General features: G+C 53.4%; 3 protein-coding genes across 3 annotated transcripts; all 3 read left to right on the forward strand.

The window, feature by feature from the left end:
• Window positions 1–4,001: 4,001 nt before the first annotated feature.
• Window positions 4,002–6,949, forward strand: Z517_11758 (uncharacterized protein; the record flags this gene model as incomplete). The annotated part of the gene is made up of 5 exons (XM_013423341.1): window positions 4,002–4,409; window positions 4,501–4,526; window positions 4,603–4,710; window positions 4,768–5,266; window positions 5,315–6,949. 5 exons carry the CDS (start codon window positions 4,002–4,004, stop codon window positions 6,947–6,949), a joined length of 2,676 nt encoding a protein of 891 aa, XP_013278795.1.
• Window positions 6,950–11,551: 4,602 nt separating this feature from the next.
• Z517_11759 (uncharacterized protein) lies at window positions 11,552–12,506 on the forward strand (the record flags this gene model as incomplete). Its single annotated transcript, XM_013423342.1, has 3 exons — window positions 11,552–11,577; window positions 11,684–11,689; window positions 11,813–12,506. 3 exons carry the CDS (start codon window positions 11,552–11,554, stop codon window positions 12,504–12,506), a joined length of 726 nt encoding a protein of 241 aa, XP_013278796.1.
• Window positions 12,507–13,811: 1,305 nt separating this feature from the next.
• Z517_11760 (uncharacterized protein) lies at window positions 13,812–14,438 on the forward strand (the record flags this gene model as incomplete). Its single annotated transcript, XM_013423343.1, has 1 exon — window positions 13,812–14,438. One exon carries the CDS (start codon window positions 13,812–13,814, stop codon window positions 14,436–14,438), a length of 627 nt encoding a protein of 208 aa, XP_013278797.1.
• Window positions 14,439–14,477: the final 39 nt, after the last annotated feature.

The raw sequence follows: 14,477 nt of genomic DNA on the forward strand, positions 1-14,477 counted from the left end.
TTGGGCGTCTACGGCACAGGCCACATGCTTGTCGTCCTGCACCACAAAGAAAAGGAAGAAAAGGGGGTTGGTTCTAGAACAATCACGTATAAGAGGCCTTGCTCCAACGTCCCGTCCCTGCACGCGTCAAAGCTACGTTTCAAAACAGACAAACAGAACTCAAAACACATCCCCCGAACTCTGAAACCGTCAACCAGTGGTGGTCAACCAGCGAAACTTGGGCCGTTGTTGTGCTGGTTGGCGTGCCTGGTCAGGGGAGCCAGGCGTTTAGCCAGCATAGGAACGGAGTAGTTTAGGACGCGGTACGCGACATTGTTCCCCTTGGAGTAATGGGATATCAAACGACAATTGGCTGGAGCAGAACGGCAAGGGCCCGACTCGTTCTCCGGATAAATGGAGCGTGCAGATCTGGAGCAGAAGGAAAAATCGGGTGGACTGATGTGGCGCCCTCGCCTCGTCTACATATGAGGGGGGAACGAAAGGATTTGTCTTCTCGCCCAATTGCCTAAACCTGTCATTAAGGCTGAGAAAACGGCGCAGGTCTTGAAACGCTGGTGCCTTTTTTGTTCTTGTTCAAAAAAGGGGTTTCCCGTCGGGAAAAACCCTTTTCTCGTCTGCACGCGATTCGTAGAGATCGTCGTCTTGTGCCGTTTCCGGTAATTGGGAGGATCATTAAGGTTGAGGTCGGGTCCTGGGACTCCTTGGAGAGTCGTGGATTTATTTGTCAGTTGTGGCTCGTAGGAATTTGATCTGCTCGTTCTGGGCAGAGTGGTCGAAGTGTTGTTATTCAATGATTTGGGACGCAGGAGAAAGGGGGTTTCTGCAGCTCGAGGTGCCTATCGACATGGAACAACGAAGGATGGCAAGGCACGAGTACGAAAATGCTCCTACAGATGCAAGGGACAGCCGCTTCCTTCTCTGAGCAAAACGTGGAAGGAACAAACCTGCCGAAAAAGACTGCTTCCCATGGCGCTACGAGCACGTTGTATCACGCTGATGACACGTTCGTTTGGAGACTACGGGGAGCATTCGGCCACGCATTCCTCGTACGAGTACTGCGCTGGAGACCAGGGTTGATCGGCGTGTGGGTCATTATCCATCCTCGGCGAGCACACAGTTCAGCTGTGATGGTTGAAGAGACCACTTCCTCAAGGACAAAGTGGAAATTGGAGACCCGGCGAGCCGATAGAGGGGACAAAAGTGGTGACAATGGGAGACTCGCAAATCTTGAATAATAATTCGCTGTGATCCGCAATTCAACCGGGGTAGCATGCACAGTGTACGAGTAGGTATGGAGAGTTCCTGAGAATCGGTGAGCATATTGCACGGAATGCTCGGTTCTCGTGTGTTATCATATAGCTCGTCCACCATCAGCCGCACTCCAGGATCTGCTTCCTTCGACAAGGATCCTCGAAAGATTTGTCGTATTTCTTTGGTAATCATCGAAAGACGTTATTGACCGACAGGTGACAGTAAGTTGCTCCAAGACTAACGCCACGGGTTTTCCAGCCACAGAGCGATTATACCCGAAGATTACTCGATACAGGGATTTTTCTGACTCAAGCCACAGCGGACCCATGATGCTCCATCGTGGCGAGTGTCGCGAAAGTACCTTTTTAGAGTGGCTGATGGGGCAAATCCTTCCCGCACTTCTTCGGACTTGCTTCGCACCAAAGCAGATAGAGTAAGCTACAGAAATGGATCGAAAGGGTGGTCAGAAAAGAAGAAGAAAAGAGGACACGGATCGAACGGTGATCTGCACCAAGGCCCCGGAGTTTGTCAGGATGTCGCAAAACACTTTACATCCAGCGCGAGATCGTCCGATGAACCACAGAAGGGTATGTAGATGTTGTACTTGGCAAAGAGGCAGAAATCGGGGGGGACCAACTCGTTCCTGCAGTAGATCTTCTCAGCTGGACACGGCGCTCGCGACACCTGGATAACCTGTTACCCTGGTGTTGATTGCACAATCGTTCATCAACGCCAAATGCTTTTTGCACGTCACAGATGGTCCCCGAAATGGGTTGCAACTTTTGTGATACTCGGCGAAGACCCTCGGGCACTACCAGACTCCTGATGAGTTTCTCGGGCCTGGTGTTCCTGCTGGCCTGTGGTTCCCTGCCAATGAGTTGCGTTCTGATGATCACAGTGATTACAGAGTGGCCATCCATTCAATGGTTGCCATCTCGCGAGAATTGCAAAAGACGTCGCCCAAGCCGCCGTCCCCAGGATATTCCTTGACTCCTGTTAGTGCGACAGAGTGACGGCATCAACGGGGTGGAGTCCTCGTAGAAAAAATACTGCGAGTAGGTTGGGGGGATCGGAAGACGGAGAATTGGGCATGCGATCGGGGAGTCGCGAGGTTGCAATTCCACCAAGCATAAGCCGAGCTCGCCATGCCAGGTACGGAGATGATCATCCTCTAAGATACAGGATACAGGTACGAAAGACTATAGTGAGCGCGTTCCTGTTGCTCGGCGGTCAAACAGCATGTGGTTTGTCCAAGCATCAAACTGGTGAATGTGCACCACTGCTCGAACTTGATGGGCAAGGACCACCAACTGAGGACTTCGCTTCTGGTGTTCGGTGTTTTAGTGCTCAGGTAAGGCAGACTCGTCTAAACAGCATGCATGCTATTCCTGAATTGGTTAGGGGATCACTTTTAGACCACCAGGGGTGGACCCCTGTGGATGGGGCTTGGCCAGTATCTGGTTGGCCAGTGTTTCAGGCTAGTCCTCTAGTGGTATGATCATAGTCTTTAGATAGTAGCAACGGTCTTAGTTTTGGGCTTAGTGTGATCGGCCTGCGCCGCACTCGCGATAGAAACCGCTAAGCGTGTGGACGTTCGTGCTATTCAAGGATGACGGCCACCTTCCTCGAGCCCAATCAGCGACAGTCTCCGCTTGTTGGCCTCAGGTACCAGTTTCCACAACTCTGCTGTGCATCTCTCTCACACGAACATTTCGAACCAGCATCTGACCGGGTCCATCTCACCACTTGCTGCACCCGCCTGGAGCTAAGACCTCGAGGATGACGGGTTTAGGAGGCTGTGACTGGCGGGTAGGCTCATGCTAGCCTCCGTCCTGCCGTTACACGATCCACCCGCTCGGTCCCCCCTCCTCCCAAAAGTTCCCATGATTGCCCTCCTAACCCTTTCCCGGCCTCGTGGAAAAGGGTACCTTTACTCTACGAGTACGAGTACCACCAACCCTGACACCCCTTCTGGCGTTTCCTGTTAGCAGGACGGAGCCCCCCCCAACGAGCCCAAGTACGAGTAGGCTTCCGTCCTAGTCAGCACCATCCACTGCCCTTTGGATGCGCTGTCCAATCGCTTCTCCGACGTGCCTTGATCAGACACTCTATATTTTGACTGGGACTGGCCACGCTTGGCCCAAAAGCCTCATGCAAAGGACACAGCCGCTCCGCCCTCTGCCGTTCTATTGGCGCAGGAGGCTCTATACCTCGCTTGCCTCTCTTACACCCGCCTCTCCCAAAAGTTATGGTACTGTAGCTAATTTCACCCTGGCTCCTGCGTCCCAATTCATTTCCATGCTTTCCACTTTGGAACCACTTTCTGCTCGTCTTTTTTTTCCTTCTAGCATTCCCTTTAGGTGTCTGGTCTCCATTCTTGGGGACAAGAATAACATCCGACCTATCTGGTCCTACACCTGGGACCTGCCCTCGCCCCGCCACGTGCCTCCGGCCTCCCATAGACAACTCAGCCCTGCCGATAGGTTGTGGGAAACTCTCTAATCCTCCTAGCCTCTCCCCTTCTTTCCACCATCAAGTCGTCATTTCCCTCATCACACCTACCCTCCCCCTCCAGAAAACCCATGCAAACGTCTCCATTTCCTCAAACAAGCTTAATCTTTACTTGAGGCTCAGAAGGGGGCGGAGGCTTCCAAGCATTTCAGACGACTCCACCGTGAAACATTTGGCGCAGGCCTCTTGGTCACTTCGTATACTCTTATATCTTCTATACAATATCCTTTTTCTCCATCATGGCCCCAAAACAGCGTTCCCAAACTCCTCGACAACCTGGCGTCGCCAACTCCTCCGAGTCAATCCTTCACCACCCGCAGGCTACGACTACACTCTTTTCAGAAGACGAACCAGCCCACGACCGCCGCCGCCGCCGGCAGAGAGATAGCCCGCGTCCCGCATCTTACACTCAGTCGCCTTCTCAGGACACAATTGCCTTGAGCCGATCACCTATAGTATCCGACTCGCCTGCCTCACCGCTCGAAGGATCTGCTCAAGGTTTTACTTCACGCCGTGAAAGCTCTTCCACCATGAGGACATCATCCATCTCTCTCGACATGGTGCCCACCTGTACACCGACTGGCCGCATCAGCAAGGCAAAGAAGGGCAAACGTGTCCACGCTTGTGAGTTTCCTGGTTGTGGAAAGGTGAGTCCGCCCGTTAGGCGTCGAGACCCCCAAAATCCCAAGGCCCCAACCGTCGGGTCCAAGGAGGAACTGGGCTAATGATGATCACCAGGTCTTTACTCGGGCAGAGCATAGAAGGTAAGTCTGGTGACTGGGCCGCTCGTTTTTTTTTCTCTCGGCCGCATCGTAAATCTCCTCCTCTAACCATCAACAGGAGGCATGAATTGAATCACAACCCTGAAGCTCTCTTTCCCTGCACTCGACCTGGATGTCGAAAGGCATTCCACCGTATGGATCTTCTCCAACGCCATCAGGAGAGACAGTAAGCCAGCACTTGGATTGCTAGAGGAGAAGCGTGTTCTAACGACCCCCTGCGCAGTGATTTGGAAACCGCAGCTGAAGCCACCGTCGCTGGACACATGAACCAGATGGCACAGGTTGCAGTCACTTCAGAGCCTTCGTCTGTGATGCCTGCTCCTGTCATGACGAGCCCCCAGGCCGATCGAAGCGCTCCCAGATCCTCGTCTGGAGGACTCTCGATTGGATCTCTCGTTCATCCTCAGCAGGACTATCGATATGGCATGGGAACACCAGCCTTCAACGGCTTTCCACGACAGCCAATGCACTATGTTCCTGGTTACAACTCGGCCGACGACTCCATCTTCTATACCCCTGAAAGCAGCCAGTCTCCTGTTTCTGAATACTATGGCCGCTTCCCCCACCGCCAGAGTATCTCTTCCTCTTCCTCGGTAGCTGCTTTCGATCCCAGCGCGGCGTCACCCTTGATCAGTGGAACAATGCCCGGTCCCTGGGTGCCTTCGTCCGGACCGCCTAGCATTCTTCCCTCGACCATGCTTGATGACGGGACTTATCTATCTGTATGTGCCCTTTTTCATTGGGATGGTGCGTATACTGAAGCTGATCAGTCCCCTGCAGACTCTACCATACCAATACCCCTCTCCGACCTGGATGGAATCGAATGGTCTGTCATACGACGAGAACTATCAAATGCCTCTGGACTTCAGTCAGGAGATGCCTCAACCAGTATATCCGACACTATAAGGTGGGATTGCCTGGAACTTTACTGGCAGTACTTCCACCCGTCCTACCCCCTCATCCATAGACCTAGCTTTCTGCCCACAAAACCGAGCCCCCTCCTGGCCAGTGCGATGCTGGCCATAGGATCCCAATACGACACCCGACCAGACGCGAAACTGTACTCCCTGACCTTGCTGGAGATTGCCACGAAACTTTTGAGGAGACGAGACAACATCACGAGCCGGTCGAGACTGGCAGACCTGCAAACCGTCTTCCTCCTGGAGATTTTGAGCAAATACTGTGCGAGACGGGTGGAGGTGGAGATGTCTGCTCGATTTCGATCTCTGTTTGCGAGCCTCGACCAGGCAAGACGGACCCTGGCCACAGATCCTTTGGCAGTTTTCCGGACTCTCCCCAAGGAGCGGACACCGGACGACATCCAAAGAGCCCACAAGTTCTGGCTCGAGCACGAGACCCGGCGACGAATTCTGCAGGCATGTACCGTCCTGGATCTCCAGCAAGTGACCCTGTTCGAACAGCCGGCCACGATTGTCCACCACGAGCGCCCGAGGAGGGACAGCCCCAACGGACTTCGAGTAAACGTGTCTCTGCCCTGCTCAGAGAGGCTTTGGGAGACCAGCCCGATCGACGACTGGATAGCAATGGCCTCCGGCTCCGACGCACCATCCTCGTCCAGCAAAGCCAGGGGCTCCCGTCCGGATCAAGGCTCCGCTTCGTCTCTGGACTATTTTCAGATCCAAGTAAGCTTAGCCGCCAACCCGAATCTTCCGCTCGATCAGCTCCTGCCCCGGAAGGACCAGACGGGGGAATGCGCATCTCGACTCATCTTCAACCGCCACGCTCGCGACATGGCCAAGAATACACCCGTCCGGCAGCTCCTGGTGGTCAGCGGCGAATCCTGGATCATCGGGAAGAAGCTAGAGAACGAGGCCGAGTTCCAGGACGCCAAACGCAACCTGAGGGTCTGGGTCGACTCGAACCGCGAGAGCCGGGCGGCCGTCTGGCACGCGACGCAGCTGATCCGCAGCCGGGCCAAATTCTCGACTTCTGACGCCACAAACACCGACCTCTCTTTCACGTTCCACGACACCCACATGCTCCACGAGCCGTGGACGTTCTACCTAGCCGCCCTTGTCTGTTGGGCCTATGGCCTGTCTGCGTCAACCACGGGGGACAACTCCGGGCAAGGCTCCGGGGCTGCTTCCACCGGCAGCGAGCCGACTTCCAATCCTTCACGAAGCTCCAGTCTGTCTTCGGCACACCCAGCTCTCCTTGATTCGCACGAAGCGGCATACAGTATGCGAGAATACCTACAGAACACCAACGTCAAAACAGTCGACGATTTGTTACTCTTGGACCCACAGGTGTTTGGACGCATGCACGGTCTCCTTGAGATCGTTCGACTCAACAAGGTCTCCCTGTTCCTGGGGGGGCTCATGAATGAAGCCGAACGGGTCTTGTATCGACTCGTCGAGGGACGCAGTCGATTGTCACACTTTTAGATTCGTGGGAGGGAGAGAAGGCATTGTTTTTTTCAGGCTTGAAGTGGGATTTTCGCGCAGTTTTTTGCCCCCATCCCATACTTCGTTTTTCTTCTCTCTTTCGGGTTGGTTCATCTGTCACGACCATGATGTTTTTACGACCTTTACGAGGATTTGAATTTCTTTTGGGCCTTTTGATACCACATCTTTGGGGTTTTTGGGGGGTCCTTGGGTCACTGGTCACCTTTTCCACTGAGGGATTGGTCGCAGGGGGATTTTGGTTGGGGCGTTCAGGGCGATTTCTGGTGATGATGTTTTTGTTTGCAAGTTCCAGGTATCCGAGACATTGATCTTTTTGATTTTCTCCTTTTCTCATGGCGTATATTTTTTTTCGGCGTGCATATACAGGCATGATGGAACTGCATACTCGTCGCACGGAAGCGAACGGGGACAAAAGAACTTTGACAGGGAGCATAGCGCACGCATTCAGGGCAGATTCTGAGCCGGCGAGGAAAAAGACCTTGTAAAATTTGACAGAGTGTATCATCCACTATCATCCACAATATGGGTAACGAAGTCCTTACGCTGAGTTTTACTTCCACTGTCGATCAAATCGATCCATCCATCTCGGTGCATATTCTCATGCCGTAATTGCTTGACGTGATGATAACACACTGGTGACACTGAGTCTCATTTCCAAACCCTGTCACTTTCTTTCTCCCTTCTTTCTCTCTCTCTTCGTAGCTAATATTGCGTTTCTTTTCCTCATACCGAAATTCTCGTCCCCGTGTCGTTTGTCGTTGGAAACCTTCACCGGCTCGGAAATCAGACCCCGACGACAAAACCCCAAGAATTGGAGAACACGAGTTAGGTAGCAGAGTAGGTGGGTAGGTAGGGGGACCCGACTGGACGAGTCACTGGCCGGGGAATGGTCTGTGGAGAAGAGGACTCGTGGTTGACCAACAGGACCAACAGGACGTGGCTGGCCTGCTACTAAATTTGGGATGGAGTAGCTGGTGTGCCGGCGCAGTTTGGCGCAGGTGGATTGTGGACGGTGGATGATGCATGGGAGTGTGTGGACCGAAGTGCGCGAGACTTTTGAGGCGCTGAGCCCCTTCATCTCAGCCACCCGCGTACGAGGTCCGTAGGTTGTGCAAGGCCTCGTACCGGGTGCAGGTGGCTTTGGAGCCTTTTGCAGGAGGGAATTCAATCCAAAAAGCGAGGTGCGCAGGATATCCCAGCGACTCAGCTAACAAGTCCGTGTGGCTCTTCCAGAAGACTCTCAGGTGTGTATGGCCAGGGTATGTCTTTGTCTTGTCATGTCATCATCGCCCCTTTCTGACAGTCTCACGCCTGGAAACACCTGGTATAGTTAAAGGTACAAGTACCTCGTACCTGGTCCCTGGTATCTACCCGTACAAATGGCTGGCGATCATTGGCCCTCGACCTCTTACTCCCTACTGGCTGTACCTACCTAGATACTTGTAAGCCCGTAAGAGCGGCTACACCTTGACCATACCGCAGCCAGCACACAACATTCCTCCCAAGGTACCTCAAACTGCATGGAGACAAATACCTGACAAGATGGAAGGGAATAGGTGCAGTAGTCCAACGCAAGAGGAGCGAAGATTGAGAAGCAAAACACACCACCACTGCAACTATTGATTACTGAACTCCATCCGCAGCCGCCGTGCCCGCCGTTCTCTGTATGTACACTCCTTGATCCCAAGGAAGGACATCTTACTACTACGACTTGATATGATCATCGTACTCAGTTGCCCCGTACTCGTTTCTTCTTTACTCGCCCTCCCCCCTTCATCCTAGATCCCCTCGTTTACTAACGCAGGATCATCCCTCCCCCCCGGTTTCCAGCCTGCATTTAAACCAGCACCCGTTCGGGGAACCAACGGCACGGCGAGCCAGGAAGCGAGTCCGTGTAATCAACCGCCATCACACCCATCCAACCACTCCAACCTCGTTGTTTGACTGCTCCTCCCCGAATCTGAAACGTTGGAAAGAAATAGACAAAGCCGACGTGGCACATAGGCCAGGGTAATAGGTACGAGGTACCGAGTACAAACTTCCGACTTTGGATCAGGGATTTTCCCATTTCGCTCCACTTTACGAGTCCGGAGTATTATTGTACAGCCCGACTGCGGTTGTTAGAATGCACGCGGGAAATGGCACGGAGAACACGAGGAGGAGTTCCGACTACTCGTGGAGACCTACAGACCCGAAAGTGCTCGTCGAGCCTTTGTCGTCCTGTAATGACTGACCGTGATATCGAACAATACGAGCATTCCAGGTACGACGAGTATTAGCACATGGACGATTCCCGACTAAGGCAGTCACAAAATGATGCGAATCCAACTAAAAACACAACCCTTGCGCAAATCACCAAAACCGGACCGCTTACCTCGTACCCTGTACACATAATAGTAATGCTCCTCATGCGCCACAAGGGTTTCGGATCATCAACGCGTGCCGCTGTGGGTCAGGTCAGGTCATGCTTGGTTGCTGGTGCTTGTCGATGCGGACCAAGGAGGAGGGAAATGAAAGGACCATTTCGGCGTCGAGGGATCGTCTCTGCATTGAGGGAAGTCCTTTCTGTTTTCTTCTTTTCACTTTCCTCGTTGAGACTCACACCTGAGTATTTCGAGTCACTCACCGGCAGATTCCGTGGGGACACGATACAAGCTTGTGACGGAACCCTCTCTTGAGACGGCAAGACCTCATGATAGTGATGATAACTTTTTGGGAGAGCAGGGACCGCACGGCAGGGCAGGACGACGGGGAATTCGTGGCGCCGCCGGACATTATCATCTTGCTCCCTCATCTCCTTCTCTCAATCCTGGCTGGGTTGGACAAGCACGTTTGAGCAGAGTTCCCATCGCAGCTGGACTCATCTTTCCTCTGTCAACACGCCAAAATCAAGTCTCCCTGAGCGACGCCGCATCTCAAGGTCTGAGAAAGGGAAGGACTAGTACAGGCATACACCTGAAGACAAACCTGTCTTTCTCCATCGCAGAACACAGATGCGGTCGAAGAGCAGAGGTATTGAATACCTTTACATCTTCCCACAAACTGTCGTCCATTCGACAATGGTACTGTCGCCCTCCAGGTGAGCAGCAACAATTTGCGCCAAAACTGCACCCAGGGGATCACAATGCTCGGGCCGGCGTGTGTTCCCCTGGCCAAATGGTTCTGTCAGGACTTCGTTTGTGCACATCGTCACTGTCGCTCAATGTTTTTAACTCATGCAGTTGGCCGAACTCGACACATCGATTCACCGCGCCAAAGATCTTCGGAAGGTCCAAGATATCCTCATCTCTTGTCTACCTGGACTGCCCTATATTCTTGCTGGACAACGGATACTGGACCTCGAGGAAATACATTTCTCCGGTGTTCAAGATGTTAGATTGCTTCTTGGCCGCACCTTCGATAAAATTACATTCAATCCGGCCGTTTGTGTGGGTAGGTCTAGAGTTTGGAGCAGTTGAGATCATGCTTCCGGCGGTTTACTGCACCAATTGCTTGGGACTTTCTCGTACCTGAATGCCCTTATTCCCAAAAGAGTTTCCAGACCTCTATGCAGCCAATCAGACACAACCTTTCCGCGAGCCTTTGGCAAGGTGATAAACCAAAGAGGGTTTGGGGGCAAAGTTCAGGGCTGGGTACTGACCTTTTTGTCAAGGGACGATTGACAAAAAGTCATTGGTGGCAGAGCCCAACGGCCCCTCTTAACCCTGAGGCGGCTCAATCACAGCGGGATCAAGCGTTCAGGGACACCTCGAACAGATCACACTGGACAGGACAGCCCCGTTACAGCCCCAATTTTTTACTTTGAGCACTTGACGTGATGGGCCAGTAACGCGCAGATCCAGACAGCACGCCTTAACCGAAATCGAACTCTAACAGATCGGCCTTCGAGATGGATACTCAAGCCTAACTAGCCCTTGACCTAGCGGCCTATGGAGCCTCGCGTACCGCAGCATTGGCTATGTGTTGGTCGTTTAGATCCACAGCCTTCTCCAGCTCTGTGATTGTATGGCGACAAAAGTTCAGACTTTGGGGACACGGCTTGCACGGCCTTGGAGGGTGTCGTGAAACAGGCCAAGAGTGGAACGGTAGGGTGCCTGAGTGGCACAGACGTTCGATTCACAATGTCCCGCCTTTACTTCTGAGCTGAAGATTGACTTGACTACCATCCCTCTGTTCGCTCATCTAGTTTTTCCGCCTGGGCGAGAACCGTGGTGCAGTTGCATGCCTTGGTCATTCTTCGTCGCAGGCAGCCGACGTCTATACACCCTGAGATATCGTCGCCTTTGCACTCTGAAAGAGCATCGCGCTCGTCTCGATGCCGACCGCAACCTTCTCTGTCCTCTTCCTTTCCATCTCCGGACTGGCCTCGGCAGCTTGCTACTGGCAAAACAGTACGCTCGCACCAGATGATCCTTACTCGATAGCGACCGACGACTCAGCGTGTTTCCCGGACCAAGAGAACTCAGCTTGTTGCGGAACGGGATGGACGTGTCTCTCGGACGGGGTTTGTTACATTGAGCAAGGGGGGAGCAGCTTCTATTACCGGGGTACTTGTACGGATCGGACCTGGAACAGCCAGCAATGCCCAGGATGGTGCTTTGCGCAGAGTACGTGACGGTTTAAGACTGTACTGGTGACAAGGGTATACTGAAGACGGGGGTGCTTGCAGATTCCAATACATCTATACCTTTAGCTAAATGTGACACGGAACAGGACTGGGTACGTTCTTCCCTTGGTCTCTCCCTCTTGAAATTTGAGGAAGCAATATCGTTACTCGGACCGACGGGACGGAAGACTGATAGATTTGCTATAGTACTGTTGTCCCGGGGATTCAGAGTGTAGCTGCGACACGGGAAAGAATGCGGTCAAGCTCGGAGACAGTCAACCGAGTACAGTGACGGTCATTGGAAGTACCAGCTGGCCCGGCATTTCCTCCACCACGTCTCCATTTACTCAGACAAGCCCTCTCGTGACCGAGGGTACCAGCACAAGTGACTCGGACAGCCTCACTGAGAGTACCACGAGTAGCACGGAGATCAGTTCGACCCCGACGTCGTCGCCCACCACCACCACCACCAGCGGACCGACGACTGCCGCGGGAGCCTCGGCAACATCAAACACGCCTGAACCATCTCGGGAGAGTGGCGGTGGCGGCTCGAGCAACACGGGGCTTGCAGCAGGACTGGGAGCTGGATTGGGAGCGGCGGCGGTGATCATCGGAGTCCTGATCTTCGTCTTGTTCCGCAAGAGGCGTCACAGCAAGGCGATGAGAGCGCACCTTGCAGCAAATGGAGGTCACGGCGGCAGCGGCGGCGGCAGCCTCCTGGACCAAGACCAGATGATGCAGAAGCCCTTCGTGGTGGCGTCTCAGCCTGGATCTCTACATGTGGCTTCAGAAGCACCAACATCTCCTGCGTATCCCCGCCCTGAATTGGCTGGGGCGGGAGAATACGACCGAGCTGAAATGCCGGCCGGGCTGGAGGGCGATGGGCTCCATCATCGAAGGAGCACGGAGAGAGCTGAACTTGGGTCATGACCACCCACATGCCACCTGAGGTGACATACGCGTGGCAGGGCCAGGCTGCTCGGGGACATGGAAGGACTAGGTAAATATTTAATGAGATATAGAGACGAGCATGGAAATGTTCTTCGTATGGAGGGAACTTCATGCCTTTGAGATATACATGCTTACACCCATGTTCCTGCTACATATGTACTCGGTTTTGTACATGTATATACCTAGTATGGTCATGGTCACGGGATCTAGGTCATATGATTTATCCACGTGATCATCATCGTATCCGGGTAATCATCTTTATCCCGCCCGCACTTCAACTTCTTTTCTTCTATTCTCTTGTCTCTGTCAGCATCTCATCTCCACACCCTTCAGCTTCTACTCGGACAAGAACTTGTTATGTTCGTGGAGACCAGCAACACCAGCTCCTTGGTGATGACTACACATGCCTTATGTCATATTCATTGAGCCGAATCTCTCTCCTTCTCTCGCCACGACACAATGTCTTTTACAACTACAACAACGACGTACTCGTAGTCATCGACCCTCTTGGCCAGACCAGAGGCTATACCCATGCCGTGCCTTACCATACCACGACTGGCATGATGCATAATGTCGCATGATGCGTCAGCAACGGACAAGACACCAAGTATTGGTTGGGGTGGCCAATTGGTTACGAGCCCCTCTTGTTCTGCTTCTTCCTCTTCCTCCTCCTTCTTTCGCTACGGCTGCAAAGAGGAATCATGTCCGTCAATGGCGGCATTTCGGTTGCTTCTCTCTCCCACCCTCAAAAGGGTGTGGTATAGCTTCCTTTCTCAAACAGACGCTCGAAAATGTTCAGGAGGACTTGGTACGATTTGCTAAGTTTCGCGTAATGGCCGAGAGACACTCTTCCCCCCTTCCTTTTCTCTTTTCTCTCTTTTTTCTTTTATAAAGGACGCGGGGCTTTTCCGGTTTCCTTTCTCTTTCTGTGCCGAACACTCTCTTGTCCCTCTTTGGATATCCTACACCTCTCTCTTACTCACCCACTTCCCACATCCGTTGTGCATTGATTTCCTGGGGCGCGCAAAAGAAACAGAAGTGAAAAAAAAAGCCCTCATTACACATCAATCACAAGTACAGGCACTCAGGAGTGTGGCGCAGTCGCGGGGTCACAAGGACTCGCGCTTCACGTCCTAGATTTCCCGACCACACAGCGCCATATACGTCTTTCTAGATACTGTATACAGCAGTTCTGAGCTCATTGACGCCATTCAAAAAAAAAAATACCGCTTCATCTGTGCCTCGTACAAAACGGACCCTATTCCTGACAACAGTCACACCATCATGTCCTCTCCTTCAACATCAGACGAGTCCCTCTCACCCACCACCACCCGCTCCTCCACAAAATCTAACATGAAGATCGCGATGCCGCCTCTCCCGTCGGCCTTTGTACACCCGAGTCCCGCGTACATTATTGCGCCGACGCCCTCGCCAACCCAAAACCCGACCAACGCTTCCTGGCACTCACAGGCCCATCATCACCACATCCATATCGCTACGCCACACCCCCTGGCCGCCGCGACCAATTTCCTCGACAAGCACGTCCCGCTATTCGCCAAGCATCACGCCGAGTTCTCGACTCAGCACGAGATTCGCACCGCTAAGCGCGAGGCCCGCCACAGTCTAGTAGAGTCGCCCATCCCGGAGCTGGATGCCGAGCATATCGCCGCTGATGGAGGCGCTGTTGGTGCCGCCATCCACAGCGCGACGGCCATGGGCACTGCCGCCGCTCTGGGCGAGGAGTCGCAACACGCCCTCGACCCGGCCGCCTGGAACGAGGTGCTGGCCAAGCGTGAGGCCGCCAGGCTGAGGTCTGGCTCCAACATGGTCCGGCCCGACGAGCGCTTCATGCACGATCTGGCCAGTGATTCCGAGTCCAAGAATTCGGGCTCGCCAGCCATCACGCCCTAGAATGGGGACGAACTTGAAGCTCAACTTGCATTTAGCTTA

Source organism: Fonsecaea pedrosoi (genome assembly GCF_000835455.1).
Source record: "Fonsecaea pedrosoi CBS 271.37 unplaced genomic scaffold supercont1.8, whole genome shotgun sequence".
In the NCBI taxonomy this organism is placed as follows: Eukaryota; Fungi; Ascomycota; class Eurotiomycetes; order Chaetothyriales; family Herpotrichiellaceae; genus Fonsecaea; species Fonsecaea pedrosoi.